The sequence below is a fragment of the Hirundo rustica genome, chromosome 21 (assembly GCF_015227805.2).
Source record: "Hirundo rustica isolate bHirRus1 chromosome 21, bHirRus1.pri.v3, whole genome shotgun sequence".
In the NCBI taxonomy this organism is placed as follows: Eukaryota; Metazoa; Chordata; class Aves; order Passeriformes; family Hirundinidae; genus Hirundo; species Hirundo rustica.
The window spans coordinates 3,715,662-3,736,318 of record NC_053470.1 but is presented as its reverse complement, the minus strand read 5'-3'; the positions used below and the strand labels follow the sequence as shown (position 1 = coordinate 3,736,318).

General features: G+C 59.6%; 2 protein-coding genes across 7 annotated transcripts; one reads left to right on the top strand and one right to left on the bottom strand.

Moving 5' to 3' along the window:
• Nucleotides 1–5,321: 5,321 nt before the first annotated feature.
• CLDN2 (claudin 2) lies at nucleotides 5,322–6,023 on the bottom strand. Its single transcript, XM_040083925.2, has one exon. It carries the CDS (start codon nucleotides 6,015–6,017, stop codon nucleotides 5,322–5,324), a length of 696 nt encoding a protein of 231 aa, XP_039939859.1. The 5' UTR covers nucleotides 6,018–6,023.
• Nucleotides 6,024–10,505: 4,482 nt separating this feature from the next.
• Nucleotides 10,506–20,635, top strand: PRRG3 (proline rich and Gla domain 3). 6 transcript variants are annotated; one of them, XR_005703784.2, is made up of 4 exons: nucleotides 10,506–10,585; nucleotides 13,968–14,009; nucleotides 14,213–14,772; nucleotides 15,705–16,174. XR_005703784.2 is itself a non-coding variant. In XM_040083922.2 (4 exons), exons 2-4 carry the CDS (start codon nucleotides 14,003–14,005, stop codon nucleotides 18,893–18,895), a joined length of 792 nt encoding a protein of 263 aa, XP_039939856.1. In that variant the 5' UTR covers nucleotides 10,517–10,585; nucleotides 13,968–14,002; the 3' UTR covers nucleotides 18,896–20,635. The 6 variants fall into 6 exon arrangements, 3 of the variants coding, with proteins under 3 accessions (XP_039939856.1, XP_039939857.1, XP_039939858.1); XM_040083922.2 differs by lacking the exons at nucleotides 14,213–14,772; nucleotides 15,705–16,174 and adding exons at nucleotides 17,709–17,869; nucleotides 18,359–20,635 and having other exon boundaries at nucleotides 10,517–10,585; nucleotides 13,968–14,096; XM_040083923.2 differs by lacking the exons at nucleotides 14,213–14,772; nucleotides 15,705–16,174 and adding exons at nucleotides 17,709–17,869; nucleotides 18,359–20,635 and having other exon boundaries at nucleotides 10,534–10,585.
• Nucleotides 20,636–20,657: the final 22 nt, after the last annotated feature.

Below are 20,657 nucleotides of genomic sequence, written 5' to 3'. Positions count from 1 at the left end.
ATGAGGCAAAGAGCAGAGCCCTCATTCCTCTAAGAGTGTACTGGAATAGTTCAAAGGGCACCTCAGCATCACAGTGGTGGATCCAGGGGTAGCTGAGGTCTGACCTTAGCTCTGTAATGCCTGAAGAGTCTCTGGGCTTTTCTATGACCTGATAAATACTGAACGCTGAAGTTGCGCTCACTGCCTCAAAAGGAAAGGGCTAAAAATATGGGTAATGAAAATGCATCTGTTGGAGAAATCTTGGGAGCACCTGCCAGGTAGAGCTGCTGCTGTGGGACTTTGCTCCAGTGACCCGAGAAACCTAGAGAGACAGCTCTTCTGGGAAAGCAAGTTCGAGGCAATCATGCTGCTTCTGACGTGAGTCTTGTTCTGCTTTCAGCCTTTTTTAGCAGGCTGGACATCCCAGAAATAGAGGGTGTTGTAAGTTCTGTGAAATAAAGACACCTGACCTGAGGAAAGATGAGATTGTCAGTGCGGGAAAAACTTCATCCAAAGCACACCCTGAAATCCTGAGTAGAGGTAAAAGACAACCCCAAAGCTGGTGAAGCCCCCCTGGTTTCTCTGCTTATGGGGTGATTTTGTTTCTTCCAGACTCATGCTGCTGAGCAGAGGGCCCAGAGAGGCTCGGCTGTGCCTGGGGTCTGAGCATCTTCTGGGTATGAACCTTTGTTAGCAGCTGCCAAAATGTTGGTGCCCTCAAGCATGGAAGGGACGGGATGGCAGGGATTGCTTGGGATGACTCTCTGGACTTGCTAAGGTGGCTGCAGCTCTGTCTGTCCATGTAAAGGTGCTCTGTCCATGCAAAGGTGTTTGGCATCCTCTGGTCTTCCTCTCTGCTGTGGAACCATCACCTGGCAGTGGAGCTGTCGAGGGTGCAGGACAATTTATCTGCAAGTCTCTAAACCAGATTTTGGAGACGGAGTATGTTTTCCCCAATATTTCTGTGAAAAGAGCTTATGTTTGTACCGCTATAAAAGTGTATCTTGCTCACTGAAATTGTGTGGGTTCTACTACAAAGCCTTTTTTTGCTGCTACAACTTGCACGTTGTACGTGAGGTTTGGTGAGATCACTTACCTGGAGCTCCTCAAGTAGAGATTAGGCTCAAATTATTATGGAACAATCTGATTGTGATATTAACGCAATGCCTGGAAGATCAAACCTCCATGTCCTCTCCACAGGTATCGGGTTTCCTGAGATAAACACCTTTTATAACCCTCCTGATAGATTTCTGAGCTGTTGTTCAAACAGGAAGGTGCTTTCTAGCAATCTCCTTCGGTGCACCCAGAGGCCTCTGTCCCCTGCAGTGTCATGGAGTTCACTCTGCCCTGTTTCCCTCATATCTTTCCTTCAAGACCGAAAGATCCTTTCAGGTGCCTTTAAACAGGTCTCCTCTGTGGAAAGCTGTGAGTTCATGCACCATTTTTTTCCCCTGATAGAAGGTGTTTTCCAAAGAGGAGCTTGCTTCTCACCTCCATTGCAAGGTGTCCCACCAAGACCAGAAGAGCCAGGCACCAAGAGCTTGTGTTGTGTGCCCTGACCCCAGACAGGGCCACTCCCATGGCTCCAGGAGGGCAGGAAGCCCTTGGAGGTGAAATGTGAGTGCACATTTGTGAAATGCGAGTGCCATTGCCACCCGAGCACCACAGATGCCCAGAGGCCAATCCCTGAGGATCTTTCCTGGGCTCAGGGGCACGGCTGGGGCAGGGAATGCCTCTCCCATTGCTACCAGCGTGTGACTGGAGCCCAGCCTGGGAGTCAGGATTTGGAGTGTCTGGGAGCAGCCCCTTTCAGCTGTGTATCCTCTGCTGCCCCTGAAAAAGCTGCAGCAAAGCCAAGGGCTATCTTCCATATCAGCCCTGGTTTGAGGAGGCTCTGACACGGCGTGGGAGGCAGCTGGGAGTGTGCCGTGGCTGGGGAGAGGGTGGAGGAATGTGCTGGCCCTTTCCAAGTGCCTGGGCCCATCAGGAACTTGGCCTGAGTTTCCTTCCCCCTCCCATCTCTCCTATCTGAGCAATTCCTGGGGGCTGTGGGCAGAGATGGGCCCTCCCAGCACGTGGCTGATACTCCCCAGAGAGCTCGTGTGGATTATTTGCTGCTGCTTCAGGTCAGCTGTGCTAGGCAGGGATGAGAAGCAGGTTGGGAATGCCAGAAGGAGCTCTGCTTGCCTGGAGGGCTCCAGGGAGGCAGGAGGTGGGTGATCCTGGTGGATCTAAGGCAAACTGGTGCCCTTTTTTTTTTTCCTGAGCATCCCTGTCCAGTGCTCTGCTTGCACCTGGGGCAGTGCTTGATGGGCTGGGTGCAGGGGCCTTGGAGATGGGCTGTGTTGTTCCCTCTTTGGAAGAAGGAGTTGTGACTTTTTGCATGTTTCTCGTGACCAGCTGATGAGGTTGCAGCCCCTGATCCTGGGTTGGGGTGTGCTAAATGTGTTTATAGTGCCTCTATCGCTTTTGAAGATAAGGGCACATTAGTATTTTATGGCCCCATTCCTTCCATCGAGGCATCACCCAGAGTGAGAAGAGGAGAGGGGAAGGACTCATTTCCTTATGACAGGGGATTAGTCACTGCAGCCTGGCCCTCCAGTGGGGGCTGCAAGGCTCCCTGCTCCACCACACCGGCCTGAGAGGCCTTGAGATGGAGGGAGCTCTTTCCCAGCCCTCTTCCCACCCCTGCTTTCCCCCTGGCTGCCCATCTCAGCTCTGCTCCCCTGTGCCTTCCCTGCAGGGAATCCTGGAGCACCCTGAGCTTTTGCCACTGAGCTACTGAGGGACAAGAGGCCATCTGAGGGGCTGGCTCTGTGCTGTGCTGGCTGCCTCAGCTCCATCCCTTCACTCACACTTGCCATCAGCAGAGCTGTCCCCCGGGGCACTCTGGGCTCCTGTTCTCTCTGTCCCCAGGCTGGGCCACATCCAGGCTGCCCTCAAGAACCTGGTTTATCAATAATGAGGAACATGGCTATTGAGTGATGCAGAGATAACCACTGCCACCCATCTGTGCACCCGGTGTCCTCCCCTCCCCTTCCCCATCCTCCTTCCCAAGTGGAAAATCTGTGTCAGCCTGCCTTGCCCCATAGCCAGGTTTCACATTTTTGTGTGCATTCACATTGAAAGCCAGGAAAGCTGAAGGGGAGAAATGTTCCCCTCCCTGAACCCACCCACTGCTTAATTCAGGGGCTCTCTTGTGGCAGGGCTGGTGGCACAGGAGCCAGGGGAAAGGCTGGTCCCTGTTCCAGAGTGATGGGTGTTTCTGTGCCCAGACTGCCTGCCTCTGCCTGTGCCAGCTGCCTTTCTCCTTCTGGGGGAAGCTTCCCTTCTGCTCCTTGAATTAAAGCATTAATAAGCCCAGCACCAATCAAGCTCTGAGCCTTTCAAATGCCCCTTTGTTTAATTAGCACAGCCTCTGCCCGCAGACAGGGGTGGGAGGCGAAGGGCAAGGACCCTATGCCCAAGAATTCCCCCTCTTTAAGGTGTGACCTTTTATGCCAAGTGTTCTCTCTCCCACTCTCTCCACCAGTTGCCCAGAAAAAAAAAAAAAAAAAAAAGAGAAGAAAATATGGCCAAAGGACCCTCAGAACTTGCAGCATCTCCTGGGGGGCTGCAGGCAGCAGGTTAAGCCCCTTGTATACCCCAAAGCAGGAATAAATAACTCAGCTGGTCCGGGGCTGATGCTGTGCTTTGTGCTTTGTCCCTTGTCCCTGGAAATGAAGTCACTGCCCTGTGTCTTGAGACCCACCCTGCTCACCTTCAGTGAGTGTCACCCTGGGGATGGGTCCCTGTGTGGCTCCTTGCTCTCTGAGGAGGGGAGAAAGTGTGACCCAACGTTATCAGGAGCACGTTAACCCCACAGCAAACATGATTTCACTGGTGCAAGGGTGATGGTGGTGACGTCTGAGCGGAGAACGTGGCCCCTTTCCTCTCCATGACCTAATCTAAATTGCTTTATGAGGGGTCAGCAGGTAGACCAAGGCCTCCTGCTCCCAGGGGGACAAGGTGGTCCGTGGGTGGCCCTGTGCCGTGACACAGCAGAGCAGGGGCTCTCTCAGGTGAGGCAGTGCTACATCAGATGGATTAAAGTGCTCTTGCTCCCTGGTGGGCTGAGGGGCTGGGCTGCCTGCATGTCCTCTCCTGCCATGCCCTGGCACGTGCCCAGCATCCCCAGTGCCACCAGCAGCCTGTGTGGATGTCGTGCTGCTGCTCCTGTGCAGGGCTGCAGCCATGCAGCCTGTCCCTCCACAGCCTTGGCTCCTGCCTGCCCATCCCTTGCAGCTTTCCAGCGTCTCACTGGTGGCATTTTTCTCCCCAAACAGACCCTTCAGGGGGGCTCAGGACCTGCCTGTGAGGCCTCCTTGTCCTTGCAGCTGAGCTGGGCTGCTCAGACTCCACCACAGCCAGGAGCTGCCTCTGATCCTTGGGACCATGTTTGCCCCAGGGGTGCCAGTGCTCACTGGGATGGGGATGTGGGAATGCCAGGGCTCCCCACCACCCGGGGGCTTGGATGTGCAATGAATCCCCCAGGCACCCCAGTCTCATCACACCTGCTCTCCAAGAAGCAAGAAGGGCTGAAGGGACAGAGGGAAGGTGCTGCCTGCTATTATCCCACAGGGAGCTCTGCTTGTCCCTGTTGGCACCCTGGCAGTAGCGGTGCGTGGCAACCTCCCTGCGTGGTGCCCAGGGACAAACTGTGCCAGGGAGTGGCCCTCCTCCCCCTCAGCACTGCTCCCACCCTCCTGGGCACCTGGCTGACAAAGCCGCCGGCTGTGGGGTGGTGGAGGCAGCCCAGAGCAAGGGCACCTTTCACACCTTGGCCCCTCCACAGCCCCCCTGCTGGCCCCTCGGTGCCACAGAAAAGCTCGGATACAGTCTGGCTTGAAAGACATATTTATTGCGACATCGGTTTGCAACCAGCACTAAACTCCCCCCCTCCCAGCAGTGACTGCAGACCCACACACGTGCCCTTGACCCTGCTGCGATGCCTCCATGGCCAGCAGAACGGTCCCTGGGGCCACGAGCCCACTCCCCTTGCCCGGTAGGTTCATTGGGGCTGCAGGCCAGGGTCCCGCTGTGCCTGCGAGCCGGCAGCATGGAGTAAAGAACAAAGCCAGATTCAGGGTCCTTCATCAATGTAAGCCACCGGCTGGGATCTCCAAGCAGTCACAAGGCTCTCAGAATCCCAGGGGGAGAGAGGGGTCGACCCCCCCAAGCGCACGAGAGGGCTGAGCGGGGGCGATGCCGCCGTGTCCTCTGCTCTTACCGCGCTCCTTGGTGCCAGCCCGGACACTCTGGGGAGACGGGTGAGGTGCCAGCCTGCTCCCCACCTGCAGCCTCTACACGTATCCCGTCAGGTTGTAGGAATTGACTTCACTCTTGGTCTTCTGCACCTGGCTGACAGAGGGCCGGGAGCTCTTGCTCGCCAGCAGCTGGGGCTGGTAGGCGCTGGAGTAGGCGGCCGTCGTGTCCCGGGCAGGGCAGGAGGCGCAGAGGATGAAACCGCCGATGAGGGAGAGGAGGGAGGAGATGATGCCCAGGTAAAGCGCCTCCCCGAGCTCGAACTTCATGCTGTCGGGGAGGACGGGGTTGCGGAAATCCCGCAGCACCACGTGGATGTTCCACACCAGCGGGATGAAGCAGAGCAGCCCCCCGAGCACGAAGCCTACGCCGCCCGCCACCGCCACCCGGTCCTTGCCCGGAGAGCCCTGGCTGAACACGGTGCACCTCATGCCCACGACAGAGAGCAGGCAGGCGAGGGAGGACACGGCGCAGGAGCTCACCATGAGGGCTTGGGCCGCCTGGATGTCGGCGGGCAGGTTGAGCAGGGAGCTGTAGATGTCGCACTGGGTGATGCCCGTGCTGTACGTGGCGCACTCCATCCACAGCCCCTTGGTGAAGCTGATGGCTGTCACGATGCTGGAGCCGATGTAGGAGCTGATCTTCCAGCTGGGCAGCAGCGTGGCCGTCAGCGTGCCGATGTAGCCCAGGAAGGCCACGGTGTAGCCCAGCAGCTGGAGCCCCATGGACACCATGGCGGGGGCTGGCCGTCACCTCTGTCACCTACCCAGGGCTCGCAGCTCGTCACCCAGGTCCCTGCCGAGTGCTCACGTTCCCATGGCCCTGCGAGAGGCTCGGCTCGCGGCACTGCAGCTCCACCCCGCTCCCGGGGGTGCCGGTTTTGTGCGGGGTGGGAGCCACGGGGAGGTTACCTGCCGGAGTGGAAAGCAATCCCTCCCCGATTAACGATTGACCCAAGCCCGTGGAGGAGCGCCAAGCGCCCTTTCACCTCCGCTATCTCCCCAGCCAGGCTCCAGAGGCAGAGCAGCGCTGCCCAGGAAGGACGCCAAAGCCCTCCCCTGCACTGACGCCGTGGGCAGGGATGGAGAGCCAGCTGCTGGTGTGAGAAAAGTGCCCTCTGCCTTCCTTGAGGTCCCTTGTCTTCCGTGATGCCTCAAGCTGATGGCTGCACCATCTTATTTGGGACCTGCTGCAGGTGACTTCAGGGTGAGCACAAAGCTCCCACAGCTGAGGAAAGGGGATGGCACCTCGTCCCCATCTGCATGGGGCTCACCCAAGGCATCTGCAATCACCCACGACCCACCCCGAGCTGCTGAGGCTCCTTTAGGACAATGGGACGTGGCCACCTGAGATTGAACCTCGGATATCAGCCTTTCCGTGCTGCTGGGGACCAGGATGGAGAGGGATGCATGTGACAGTGACACCTGCATCCCCAGGAGAGCCTGGAGGCCCACAGAGGGCAGAATTACATCAGGGCTGGCATTTCCTTTGGGATGATTTCTGGAAGCATGCCAGCCAAGCGGGGCAACCTGTCCTACGGAGGGGTGAGCAGCTCGGGGTGCAGCTCATGCTGGGTTTTTGTGCCGGTGCCACCTCCTGCCCACAGCCCTGGACACAGGCAGGCTGGTTGGCAGAGGTGGTGGAGAGCGTTGGTTTGTTTTCCCTCTGCTTTGTTTAAAAATTCCTCCTTCTGCGGTGCCTTGCGAAACCGGACCGAGCCCCGGCACGGCGGCCAGTGGCCTCCCTCGCCCTGGGAACGCTCCTGGCTGAGCGTGCTGCCACCACCCAGGGCTTCCCCTCTGCTCCCGTGCCCCCTGCTGCCACCTCAAATGCCTGGCACCAAAGTTTCCCAGCTTTCTGTCCCCTCTGCTGTGCTCTAACCAAGACCTCCCACACGGTGGAAAAGAAACACCTGGGGTGCTCGGGGTGCCAGTAGAGAGGTGCGGGAGGGAGCTCTGTGGTACTTACGGAGGTGGCTGGAGGCGCAGGGTGCGACCCAGGGCGGCTGCAGCCGGGGGTCACCCGGGACTGGAGGCGGCTGCTCGGGGCCGGGTGAGCAGCCAGGGCCCCAGCCCAAGGGATCAGGGGCTGCAGTTGTTCAGCTACAGCTTTGCACAATCCACCTGTAAATCTCTGCCTGGATCAGAGGCTTATTGCAGATCAGAATTAAACCCTTTGGGCGTCGGGAAGGACTGGGGAGCTGGGGTGCCTCACTTTGCTCGTCATCTATGAATTATTGGGGTAGGTTCACCTGATGGGTTCAGGTTTGAGGCTTGCTGTCATCCATCTGGACAGCCTTAGTGGCTGGCAGGTGGCTATGCCACCATCTGTGTGTCCACTCTGGGCTGGGCTGCTTGCACTGGGGCTCGAGGGGCAGTGAAACACCAGCTCTGCACTCCTCAGAGCCAGCCGGAGCTTTTGGTTTACTCTTCCTGGCCCTGCTTGTCCTCCACGGGGTTTGTTGTTGTAAGACTACTGGCCCAAATGAGGAGCAAATGGGGAAGGTAATGAGAGCTGTGCTGGCCCCGTGCCCCCTCCTGCTCACCGGCTGCCACAGATGGAGAGGGGCAGGGAGGGCCTCTGGTGACAAATTGTGCCTGGAGCCAAGCAGGACCTGGCCAGCGTTTGGACAGCAGTGTTTGGATGCTGATAGCAGAGCTACAGCAGGGACCATTTGCTATTTTCTTTCCTTGTCCCAAACTGAAACTCTCCCAGGAGCAGGAGGTGACCGGTCTGCCAGTGGCACTTTTCTTCTGCCAGTGGCACTTTTCTTCAAGAGCTTGGGCAGAAGCAGTGGGCAAGGATGGGATGAGCGGCCCTGCTGGGGCCAGGGGGTGCATCAGCCTTGCACCCTCACATCGAGGAGCTTTTCTCTACCTCCTGGTGTGGTCCACATCTCGAAAACTCAAAGGAGAGGGCAGGGAGCACAGGCAAGGGTGCACTCTCCCATCTGTGGAAATGGGATCTGGCAGCTCCCTGGGGTGATGAGCCATCGGTACCTGAGGGAGACCATTGCCTGACAGTGCCTGGGGTCCATCCCTGCCATGTGTCCTCCCTTCCTGCCTGCTCTTGAGCCTCTCTCGAGTCATCAGCTGCCTCCCGGTGGCTCTGTGCTTGCCACCACAGTAACCCACCACTGTCCTCATCCTGCCCTTTGTGCTGTCCCCATCACTGTCCCCGTGGCACGCCCAACACGCAGTCCCATGCCCACTGCACTATCCCCATCCCATACCCATCATACCGCCCCATTTCCCATCCCTTTCCCATGTCTCTCCCCGCTCCCTTATGCAAATAGCTACAAAGAGCACTTAATCATCCTTGTTAATTGTCTCTACCCTCCCCTGTTCCCACCCGGGGATTTTCTCACAAATGGTGTCCAAATTTTCCCTTTTGTGTTTTGCTTTTCCACCAGAGATCGCAGCCCCTCCGCCCCCGGCCCTCTGTTTACACAACTGGGACAAATTTCACACCGCTGTCCCCACAGCCCCGGCCCCTCGCTCCCCTGCCCCAAAGAATTCCTGAGTCCCGGCCGAGGCAGAGCTATAAATGTGTCCCCACCGAGGGTGTGCAGTGTCAGAAGGGACAGCGCCTTCTGCCACCATGCAAGCTGCTGCCTGTCGCCTGACTGCCCACGGGCTGGGGGTGCCTGCGGCCAGCCCCTGCCCACCCCCGGGGCTGCAGCGAGGGGCAAGGTACCGGGGCAGGCTGGGCGGTGTGGAAGGTGGGATGGGGAAGGTCCGGATGGGTTTGGGGGAAGGCTGCGGCGCTGGGGACACCGCTGATCCCAGCGGCCCTGGGTGGGATAGAGGGTGCTGGCACCGGGCAGGACGGGGCGGGTGGGTGAGGCTGGGGCTTGGGGGAGCGAGGCAAAGGGGAGCGGGCCAGGGTGAGCGGCCGAACCTGCTCTCTGTCCTAGAGCCCTTCCTCTCTGGAGACCCTGGCTGCCCCAGGAGGGACCCGCGACGCGGCAGGAGGAGATGGACCCAGTGAGTTTGGCTCTCCTTGCTGTGTCTGTGCCCATGCCCGTGAGGTTGGGGTCCCTGCTGGCAGAAACCCAGCTTCTCGCCCCAGAGGCCGTCACCCCACGGGGAGTCCTTTGTCCCCCGGCTGTGCCGTGTCCACCGCCCCTGGAGCATCACCCGCGCCCCACGCAGCCCCTGGGGCAGGGCCGGGCTGACCCCCCCCGGGGAGACACGGCCACAGCGGCCCCCCACGGGAGCCTGAAAGGGTCTCCTGTTCCCAGGCTGGGCGGGCATTCCTCAGGGGGTTAGTGGGATGCCTGGGCACCAGCTCCTGAGCACGGGGGAGAGATTACACTGGCAAAAAGCCTGTCAGGAGGCTGTGGGGGTAGATGCCAGCCTCTTTGCGGTGCTGTGAGTGCCTCAGCTGAGGGGCAGGGGAGGGGGGAGTTGCTGGGTGTGTGGGGCGCCGGCACAGGGCACCCTGGTGCCAGCCCTGCGGGAAGGGCAGCGGGAGCCCCGGTACCACCCGGCTGTGTCTCCCCAGGCTCGGGCTCGGGCAGCGGAGGGGGACGGCGGTCCCAGCAAAGCGCTGGCGTTCTTCCAGCACCCGGTCAGGTACGTGCCCTGGCACCGGGGCCCCGGGCGGGCGCGGCGGGCTCGGTGGGCACCGGGGCTCACCCCGGTTCTCCCCACACAGGCTCCTCTGGCCCAAGTCCAAGGCCTTTGACCACCTGTACAGCGTGGGCGAGAAGCTGCTGGAGAACTTCCCGGTGCAGGCCACCCTCTTCTTTTATGAGGACTCGGGCAGCGAGGAGGAGGAAGAAGAAGATGATGAAGAGGAGGAGGAGAAAGAAGAAGAAGAAGAAGATGATGAAGAGGAGGAGGCGACAGGGGATGTGACGGCGGGACACCCGCGCTATGCTGGCAGCCCCTGCCCCCGCAGGCCGGCTTGAGGCAACAGGCAAGGGAAGGCAGACGGCGCTGCGTGCGGCAGCGGGGCCAGACCCGCCCGGAGCTCCGGCCGACCCCCGGGACCGCCCCCGGGCCGCGCCCACGCTCCGCGGAACCACGGCCGGGCTCAGGACTACGACTCCCAGCGGCCACCGCGGCACCGCCGGGCAGCCGCAGCCCGCTCTGATTGGCTGTCGATCCACGCCGAGCTGGGGGGGGAGCGCGCGACCCCGCCCCGCATCCCTATTGCGAGAGGAAGGCGGCGCGCGCGGGCCGCGGAGGGTCGCGATTGGCCGAGGGGCGGGAGGGGGCGTGTCGGGGGCGGGGCCTCCCCTCCCCTGCCCGTCGGCGGGAGGGAGCGGCTGCGGCGGGCGCGGGGCCGCCATGAGGTACCGGCGGAGAGCGGGGCGCGGCCGCGGGGCCGGGGGGAGCGGAGCGGAGCGGAGCGGAGCCGTGGGATCGCGGCTGCGGGGTTGGAGCGGGGAGGAAGGGGCCGGTGCCGCGGAGGGGGGAGCCGGGAGCTCTGGGACTGGCGCGGCGTGTCCGGGCGAGCGGCGAACAGCGGAGACGAGCGGGACGTGTCGGTGGGGCGGAGGGTGGGGCTGGAAAGCCCCCGCACAGCCGGGGAGGTGGGCTGGGGGACCCCGCTGTGGGGTGGCAGGGGACATGGGGGTCCCCGGTGTGGGGTGACAGGTGAGGAAGGGGACCTCACTGTGGGGTGACAGGTGAGATAGGGAACCCCGCTCTGGGGTGACAAGTGAGGAAGGGGACCATGCTATGGGGTGACAGGTGAGCTAGGGAACCCCGCTATGGGGTGACAGGTGAGCTAGGGGACCATGCTATGGGGTGACAGGTGAGATAGGGAACCCCGCTATGGGGTGACAGGTGAGCTAGGGGACCATGCTATGGGGTGACAGGTGAGATAGGGAACCTCGCTATGGGGTGACAGGTGAGCTAGGGGACCATGCTATGGGGTGACAGGTGAGATAGGGAACCTCGCTATGGGGTGACAGGTGAGCTAGGGGACCATGCTATGGGGTGACAGGTGAGATAGGGAACCCCGCTATGGGGTGACAGGTGAGCTAGGGGACCATGCTATGGGGTGACAGGTGGGCTGAGGGACTCTGCCAAGGGGTGGCAGGTGAGCTGGGGCTCCCTGTTGTGGGGACACAGGTGAGCTGGGGGTCTCGGCTGTGGGGTGACAGCCTTCAGGGCTCTGCCGTGGGGTGGCACTGAAAGCTGAGGAAGGACTGGAAAGCCCCCGGGCAGGTGGGCTGGGGAGTCCGTGCCGCAGGGTGACAGATGAGCTGGGGGTCCCTGCCGTGGGGCGGCTCTGGAAGCTGAGCGCAGTGGGGATAGTTTGGAGTTGTGTTTGGGCACACAGGGGCCGGGCTGGGGGCGGCCAGGGAGCAGAGTGGTGTGTGGAGGCTGTTTTGGGAGGGCGAGGCTTCCTGCCCTGTCGAGCGTAGCCGGTGTAGCCTCTCCTCCTCGCCACGGATCTTGGCACGGAGAAGCCCCGATATTGCTGGGATCCAGCCGAGCTGCTGGCACCGCGGCTACGTGATGCCGGCACAGTCAGCATCCTCCCTGCGCGCCGCGGCGCCTCGCGGGGGGCTGAGGATCCCCCCGAGCCGTACCTGTGCCCTCTCCAGCCTGTCGAGGAGGTGCCACCCCCCAGTGTGGGGTCCGCGGCGGGGCTGGCACCGTGTTTTCCCGGCACGATTTCCTCCTTTGGCATCAGTGACGGGAGCGGGGGCGGAGATGGGGGGAGCCTGGGGGAGACACGAATGTGCGACTGCAGCATCCTCACTCCCGTGGCCGCATCCCCCGCGCCTCCTCACGGTTGCCTTAGCAACCTCCTATCGATGGGGTATTTATAGAGGACGGGAAGCCGGAGGGAGGGAGGGGGATCGGGAATGGGTGGGCGTCTGCTAGGTCAGCCTCCAGCTTCAGGCTCCTCTCGGCTTGCGTGGGGGGGCAGGAGGGATGCGGGTGCAGTGCTCCAGCTTTTCCTGCTCTTTGGAGCCAGGGGAGGTGGCCAGGAATTTGCATGTGGAAATGAAAATAAGCATCTGGGGCGTCCGCCCTTCTCACCGGCGTTGCTCGTGCTTGGAGGCTTGTGTGCCCCTCCCTGGTTGTGGCACTTGGGTGCATTGACACAGATACATGGAAGAAAGCGGAAGAGTGTAAATTAAATGAAACAACATTAAATTTGTTGCCTGGTGCGTGACGTGAGAATATCCTTCTTTCTGTGTCTTTGTTCTCCTGTCCATCAGAGGGGGAGAATGCCTGTAACAATGAGGGTTTGTGTGGAAACTGTGGCGTGTTCTCTGTGCTTGTGCTTTCTTTTATCCTGGGGCTTTGAGTCTCTTTGTAAAAACTGATGACAGCAGAAGTGGGTCAGGTGGTCCCTGCTCAGAGCCTGTAGGGGGGATTCATGGATCCGGAGGCCTCTCACATCCCCCAGAAGGGCGCAGAGAAGTGGGGTTGGGCTGTGGGGCACTGGAGGCAGCAGACCCCTCCCATGTACTTCTGGTGCTCTGTTGCTCTCCCTTGCTCTTGCTTCCACTCCAGCCTGAGGTTTGCAATGTGAGCTTCCCAAACTGTTGGGAAGAAGCTGCTTTCTCTCTCTGGACACAGCTCCAGGCTTGCATGGCCTCTTGCCACTTTAGGAACCCTGGAAAGCACAGCACGCCTGATGTTGGCAGGGAGAGGTGCTCCATTTACTGTGAGGTGGCTGTTGTGAGATGTGCAGCATCAGCCCTTCTGTGTGCCTGCCTTTTATGTGAAAGGAGAACTGTGTTTCCAGCCCTGCTGATCCTGGGAACAGCTCTGTGCTGTCCCTGACCTCACTCCAGCAGAGCAGATCCAAGTGCTTTTGGAATAACTGGATATCTAAAGTCCTGGGCCTGAGACCGGTGTGTGGTTTAGTTCCTGTTGTTTCTAACCATGCTTGCTCCTTCATCTGCAATAAATCCCTGTAGGAGCTGGGCAGTCCTGTCCCCTCTGTCTCCTGACAGAGTTGTGGCTTTGCCACAGCAAGTGTCACACGCAGCAATAGTCAGCTCAGGGCAGTCTGATCCGTGGGGCATTAATCACAGCGAGAAGACAAAGCATGGAAAACAAGCAGATTATCCTCTGCTTCTGCAGGGCTTTGTTTAACTTCTGTGGGGTTTTGTTTCGTTTAGTTTTGCTTTTGAAGCACAAAAGGTGCTTGTCCAGCTGGAGAGTGTGCAGGGAGCTCTGTCACTCTTGCTGCTGCCCTTAGCTTGGCCCAACAACCAGATTGTGGGTAGGAGTTGCAGGAGTGAGAACTGGCACGTCTGTGAAGTTGCTCTAAAATAAGATGATTGCTTCACCTGTATCCATCAATCTCTAGTGGAAGGGAAGAGCACCAGGCTGCTCCCAGCAGTCTCTGACATGCAGGTCATCTCGTCTGCTGGTGAGAAATGGAGTCCGTCCTTCATCCAGTTTTTCCCTTCTTGCTTTGCTGGTCTGCAAGGGCCCTGCTTCTCCCTGGGACCTGCCCCAGCACTCTGGGAGCTGAGGGTGCCCTGAGCCCCTCCAGCCCCTCCAGGGAGGTGAGGAGCAGCGAGGCAGCTGGAGCCTTTGGCTCTCTGCAGGGGCACTGCTCAGCCGGGATCTGTCATGGGTCCACCACTCAGCACCGTGCTTTCTGCATGAATCTGATCCTGGGCGATGGAGGTTCGGGCTTTGAAACCGAGTTGGAAATTTAAGCTGTCAGTGACTCTCCTGCTTTCTTCCCTGCAGGTAGGCAGGAGCCCCCCTCGGCCGAGTGAGGCAGCATGGCAAGTAAGTGCTCCCCAGGCAAGACGGAGAGGTGGCGGTGGTGTTGGAGGAGAGAAGGGGGAGGTTTGACAGCCACCTCTCAAGAAAGAGGTGCCTGTGCATTTTAGGGGGTGTTACCCTCTGTGGGGAGCAGCTGCCAGCGGCTGTTGGCCCTGGCTGAGGTCTGAGGTCCGGCCTGACTTGTGCTTCTCTCTCCCCTCTGCAAGGTGGGAGTCGAGAGGAGTGCTGAAGGTCTGACCTCTCCGGGACTACCCGGAGGCCGCAGCATTTCTGTCTCGGTGTGGTGCAGCACTGGCCTCCCCAGGGCTCTCTGGGCTGCCTGTCTGCGCTCTCATCTCTCATCAACAGCGCTCCTCCTGCCCATGGCTGGCACCCTGCGGTGCCCACCCTGGGTGCCACGCTGCCCTGTGAGGCCGCTGGCCCCGGGGCTCTGTGTTCTGTGCAAGCTGCCGAGCTCAGCCCCACCCCGAGCTCGCTGTGGCACACCCGGGGCAGCGCTAAAGGTGGGCTGAGCCTGGCGAGGCTGCACAGGGCTGTGTGGTCTGTCCAGAGCTGGCCTCAAGCCCCACTCCTCGCTCTCCTGGGCGGCCTGCACTGAGGCTCCGTGCCCCGGTGCGATGGGAGCCTGAGGAGGATGGCAGTAGTGAAGGGGGACATGGAGAGATCTGTCTGGGATCTCGGGATTTGCTCGGAGTGTCGCCAGAGCCAGCTGTGAAGGTGGAGGCAGTAGCCACGCTGGGGAGGAGGAGGACCCCGGGGATGACAGGTATGCCTTCTTTAATTATCTGTGCTGTGCTCGGTGCGGGAGGGAGCAGAGACCTTCAGGCTGTGTTTTTAAAAGGCTGCTTTAATCCTCAGCTAATGAGGAGGGTGCCCAGCTGGGTCCCTGCCTTCCTCCACTGCTGCCTTTTCTCCTTCCCAGAGCTCAGGTGCTGGCTCACCAGCATTTCCTGGAGGTGGAAGGTGTCCCCCGTGGTGGCAGTGTCCCCTGCCAAGCTGTCCCCTTCACGGTGACCCTGATGTGCAGGAGGGGATGTGGTGATGGGCAGGTTCTCCACCACACTCTCCCTGCCATCCTTGGCTGTCGTTCTGCAGGCACAGCCGCAGTCCTTCCCCAGAGAAGCAGCCCCAGGGTGTCCCCCCCAAGCAGGGCAGCTGAGACATGGGGTGGTGTCCACCAGGGGCCAGCGGCACCCCAGGAAACCCAGCAGGGATGAGGTGAACCCAGCCCTTGCTCCTGCTTCCCCTGCCTAAAGCTCTGATCTTTCCTGAGCACCGGTTCTCCAGCTGGTGTGGGGAGGCTTGGAGAGGCACAGGGGATCAGCACTGAGCCTGCTGGGCACTGGCAGGTCCCCTCAGCCCCGTGCTTTGGGGACAGGACCTGCTTGGCTGTCTGCTCTTCATGTCAGCTGGGGATGCAGTAGAGATGAGAGGCTCCTTTGGGGATCCAGCAGAGATGAGAGGCTCGTTTCCTCAAGGCCAGGGGTTTTCCTGCTCTGGTCCCGAGCCACGTGGGAGCTCTTTGCACTTTCAAGGGGAGGCAGCAGTGACTCAGTTTCTGCTCTTCTGCTGTTTCTTGGTCCCTTAGGGAAATTGCATGTGGGGAGAAACGCACACCTCTGTCACAGCATGCTTGCAGTTGGGACAGTGCTTGTGATACCTGCCTGCCTGTGTCTCTGTTTTTATTTCCTACCTTAGTGGCCAGCTCAGCATGGCAAAGCAGGGAAGGGGTCCAGTGACTGCTTTCTGCAGGGATGGAAAACCCTGACAGTGAGATCTGCAGCCAAGCTTGTTGCTCTTAAGATGTGCTGAGGAAGTTGAAATCCGAGTCTCAGGCTCAAGTGCCAAGGAGGGGAGAGTTTATATCACGGCCTGATCAAGGTGGGAGGCAAAGGAGGCGAGGCCAGACTTCTCCAGCGAAGTATGGGACATTTGCAGAGCGAATATTGTCTTTGTAAAATTTCATCTCCTTCTGGAAAGGCTCAAGACAAGGTCAGCCTGCCAGACCGTTCCCTCTCCAGCCCCTCCTCAACTGTGAAAGCCAAGGCAAGCTGATCCCTGCCCTTCTGCAAGATGCCTTCTGTGCCTCTTGAAAATGCTTTTTTGGTTGTCCTTGTAAAAAAAAAAAAAAAAATATGGTTTGCATAATAAAGTTGATTCTGAGGGAAGATCTGTGACTCACATCATTCATGCTGCTCTTCATTCACACCTCAGTGGTTCAGCCCTCTTCAAACTCTCTCACGGAAGCAAGGCATTAATAAATCACAAGGGGAAGATGCACCTACACAGCACAAAAGCAGCTCAGTGCCTCCCAGCTCAGGATGGTGTAGCGCAGTAGTAGCTGTTTCTTACACCACGATCTTGTCCCCGTTGATATTTCCAGATGCTCTCACAAATACCTTGTATTGTTTCAGCAGCAGGATACATGGAAGGTAAAGCAGAAGGAAACTTGCCTTTCTCCCTGGCAAAAGGCTCCTGAGGGGAGAAGTTGGTGGCTTTTCACTGAGTGTTTTGCTCGTGGAGCCAGTATTTTGTTAACACCAAGCTGGTCAGATGGGAGATTCTGTCCCCCCTGCCTCCTTTGATGCTGCTGCTGTGTGAATGGGTTCACCTTGTCGATCCCGTGGAAGACTGAGGGTGGAGGAGGTAAACAGGTTCCTGTGGATCACCCAGCTGAACTGATTCATCTTCCCAAGGGAAGCAGCAGGATTTTGTGGCTTGGTGGGAAGGGCTGGAGCCAGCCTACAGCTGAGTGTGTTGAACTGCGTTGTGGAAACACTCATTCATGAAATGCGTGTTTGGATCCTGGAAGGATCATGCCTTGTGTGAAGCAAACAGCTTCTTTGCCTCTGGTGCTGCTGCAGGTGCTGGCAGGTGCTTGTCTCCTGCACCCCATGGAGGTGTCCCTCCTGCAGGATGTGGGGGAGAGGCTGTGATGTCTCTTGCAGGCAGGAAGGTGCTGCTCCTGCTCCATCTGGCTTCAGGACTGCATGCGCTGTGGGAAGACTTGAGGAGTCTCCCAGGCTCTGGGAGCAGAGGGAAGTTTGTGAGGCCTCTGCATCAGAGCACAGTGGGGAGGAGAACGTGATGCTGTGTGAGGAGTGGTTGCTCAGGCCCCTGACTCACAACCCCCCGTGCTGTCCCTGTGTTTTGGGGATGTTTGCCCTTGTCCTCGGAGAAGACAGTGGTTTCTCTGGGGCCTGAACAGAGTCCTTGATGCCACCTGAGCTTGCATGATCCCTGAGCAGCTGCAGCAGGGACACCAGCTTCCAGCAGGCTGTTGTGTCAAACTGTGTGCTCTGAGTCCCTCTGGGTGCTGGCCCTGTGTCCTGGCAGAGCTCTGTGTCCCAGCCCTGGAGGGTCTTGCTCTCCTGGTGGGATCTCCCTTGCCCTGCAGCAAAGGGGCAGAAAGACGAAATCCATCAGGGGCAGAAGGTTGGAAACATATTTTTGGAGCCTTTTGTCTCTTCCTCAGTTGCCTTGTGTGGCTGCAGCTGCTGCTTCTGATGTCTCTAGCACCTCAGCCCTGACAGGAGGGCTCCAAGAGTCCGGGCAGACCCCAAGAGTCCTTTGGCTGTCCTACCTGCTGTCCTGGCTGATTGTACCCCTGGGTTTTGGGTGTTGGGGTTGGAAAGCTTGGCTGGGCAGAGGCCAGGTGCGGGGTTGTCTCTGCTCAGCATGTCTCTGCCTTGTGTGTTGCAGTGTTCTTGGGGGCCAGGAATGCTCACTCGCTCCTGAAACGCTTTCCCAGAGCCAATGGCTTCCTGGAGGAGATCCGGCAGGGCACCATCGAGCGGGAGTGCATCGAGGAGGTCTGCAGCTATGAGGAGGTCAAGGAGGTGTTTGAGAACAAGGAGAAGACGGTGCGTTTGTGCTGCGCTGCTCCCCGGTGCATGTGGGAAGGCTCACACCTCAGCAGGCTGGAGACAGAAGGAAAGCACGAGGGGAGCAGCCTCTCTGGTTCCCTTTGTCCTCTCCTGGCTGCAGGCAGCATGTTGTGGCCTCATTTCCCAGCATGGCTTTCCCTTCCCGGGCAATGACCTCACCGTGCTTTTGCCAGGACATGCTGCCCACAGCTGCAGGTTGAGCTGGCGCTTCCACGGCACGTGTGGCAAATCTGTGCTCTTGCCCACGATTCTCTAGGCTGGGCTTGGTGTGGAATAAATTTTTCCCTGCTTGCTGTGGGGGCTGTTGAGGGACGTTCCCAGGACCTTTTGTGTTGGTTCCCACAGTTGGAGGGGTGGGGGACACCCAAAACGCTGCCTCTTTTGTGGGCTTGGGGAGGGCAGTGAGTATTGCTGGCGGTTCCTTCTCCCTCCTGCAGCACGTGGTGCTTGTTTCTCTGTTCACAGATGGAGTTTTGGAAAGGCTACACCAGCTCTGTGTACTCTGTCAAGGACCCCGGGCACAGCACGGAGCGCTCCGACGCTATGTACGTGGTGGTGCCCCTCTTGGGAGTGGCTCTTCTCATAGTCATCGCCCTCTTCATCATCTGGAGGTGCCAGCTGCAAAAAGCCACCCGCCACCGCCCTTCCTACGCCCAGAACCGTTACCTGGCCAGCCGGACGGGCCGCAGCCTCCCCAGGGTCATGGTGTACCGGGAGCGCTCGCAGAGCCAAGGGGAGACCCAGTGCCAGCGAGAAGCCGGCAACCGAGGGGCTGGGGATGGCCGAGCCGGGGGCACCCCCCAGCCGGACGGCAGCCTGTGCCCACCGGAGCACTCTGTCTCCGTCCTCTCCAGACTGTCCAGTGCCACCCCGCCGCCTTCCTACGAGGAAGTGACGGGCCACCCGGAGAGCAGCAGCGGCGAGGAGACCAGCGTCTCCTACAACGACCCTCCGCCCAAGTACGAAGAGATCGTGGCCGCGGCCCCCGCCGCCGGCAAATAGCGGCTCTGCCTCCCTCCTGCCTCTTCACGCACTCGCACTCACCCAGCCACCTCCCTCGGCCGTGCCTGGGACCCCCTGCAGGTGTCCGGCAGGCCCCCATCTCACCTGTACGATCTGGTGCCATCACACAATAGCCTTACCCTCCTGACCAGAAGCAGGCGTCCCCAGGCGGGGCGAGGCAGGGCTGTGGCGTGGCCCTGGAGCCAGCCAGCCGTGTCCTGCCCCTCGCTCCCCGCTCACGTAAGTGCTGTAGCAGCCGGAGCAGGGCAGCGGCTTGTTCCTGGCTCAGTGTGGGGGTCTGCCCATGGTGCATTTGATTCCCTCACTTCCCCCACAAACTGACATAAACATGGCCTGTGATTAGAGCAGCCTTGCTGCCTCCCTGGGCTGCTGCTCAGCCTCACCCCACGTCCTCGCTGGGCCCTGTTCTGCTGCCCAGGGCTCTGATTAGGTGGTGGAGATGCAGGGTTGGGGTGGCCAAGTTCTGTCCGTCCCCGCAGTTGGTGGGGCCAGCTCTGTGGGGACGTGGTGCTTCCCCTGTGTGGGTTTGTTGCCAGGTGGGAGTGGGGAGCCCGGTGTGCACTGTGGCACCTGTAGCGATATTTGCTGTGTGGAGATCAGGGAGGAGCAGTCAGGAAGGTGCTCTCTGGTCTCCTAGATCTCTTTGGAAAGGGAGAAAGGGCTTGTGGTGGTCTTATACTTGAGGTAAGTGACTTTGGAGTAGTGGGGCCTTTTCCTGATGCTCTCTGCTTTCCCCCTGTGGGTGCTGAGCAGCTGGAGGTCTGGCTGCTGCAGAGCTGGCCAAGGGGGTCGTCTCTGACCTCGAGCCAAATATGGTCTCATGGCTTTAAGTGATGGGGATTCATCTCTCTCCTGGAGCGTATCTGGTGTCTGCCCCAGAGCCGAGAGCCTGCAGACAGGCCAAACCTTTCCTCTCCCTGCCCCAAACCTCTCTGCCCTGCCTGGCCCCTCTCTTTGGGGCTCTTTGTCCTCCAGAGCAGGTAAAGTGAAATGTGAGACCCCACTCTCCTCTTGACCTCAGGGGTGGGGCTGTTTGGTGTCCAGGGCTGTGGTGTGGAATTCCTGCTGATGGAGGCGGGAGCCACAAGACCATGCCTTGAGAGTCAGGAGCAGGACCAAGCCCTGCTCGGGTGGTTGTGTTGCCAGGGCAGAGCAGAGCCAGGAGCTTTGCTGTGGGATCAGTGTCCCCTTCCCCTGGGCAGCTGCCTGTAGGCTCCAGGCAATGGGGCTGTCCTTCCCCAATCATATCTGATGGATTAGCACGAGGTTTGTGCTCCAAACCCCCAGAAGCAGCCCAGGAGCTCCCAGCACTGCCAGCACCCGGTGTTCACCCAGCACCAGTGTGCCCACCAGCACCGAAAGGCTATTGTCCATCCATCTGTGGCCTGCATCCCGCCCGGCCCCAGCGATGCTCTCGCAGCTGGTGCCCTCAGCCCAGAGCTGGGGCTTGCCTAGCGTGGCTTCTCCTGGGGCAGGACATGCTGGCACCTCATCTGTCCCCTCCCCAGCCTTAGCAGATCGGGGTTATGGGGAGACCCCACAGCCGAGCCTCAGGGCCAGAGCCTGGAGAACAGCAGAGGGAGACACAAGGGTGTGCTCCGCATCCTCTGCCTTTGACGCTCGGTCATTTATCCCTGCGGTTTGTATTCTGTAAAACTTGGTATATTTCTGTGCAAAAAAAAAAAAAAAAAAGGTATTTATTAAAAAACCCTCACTGTCTGAGTGGCACGGGGTGGCTTCT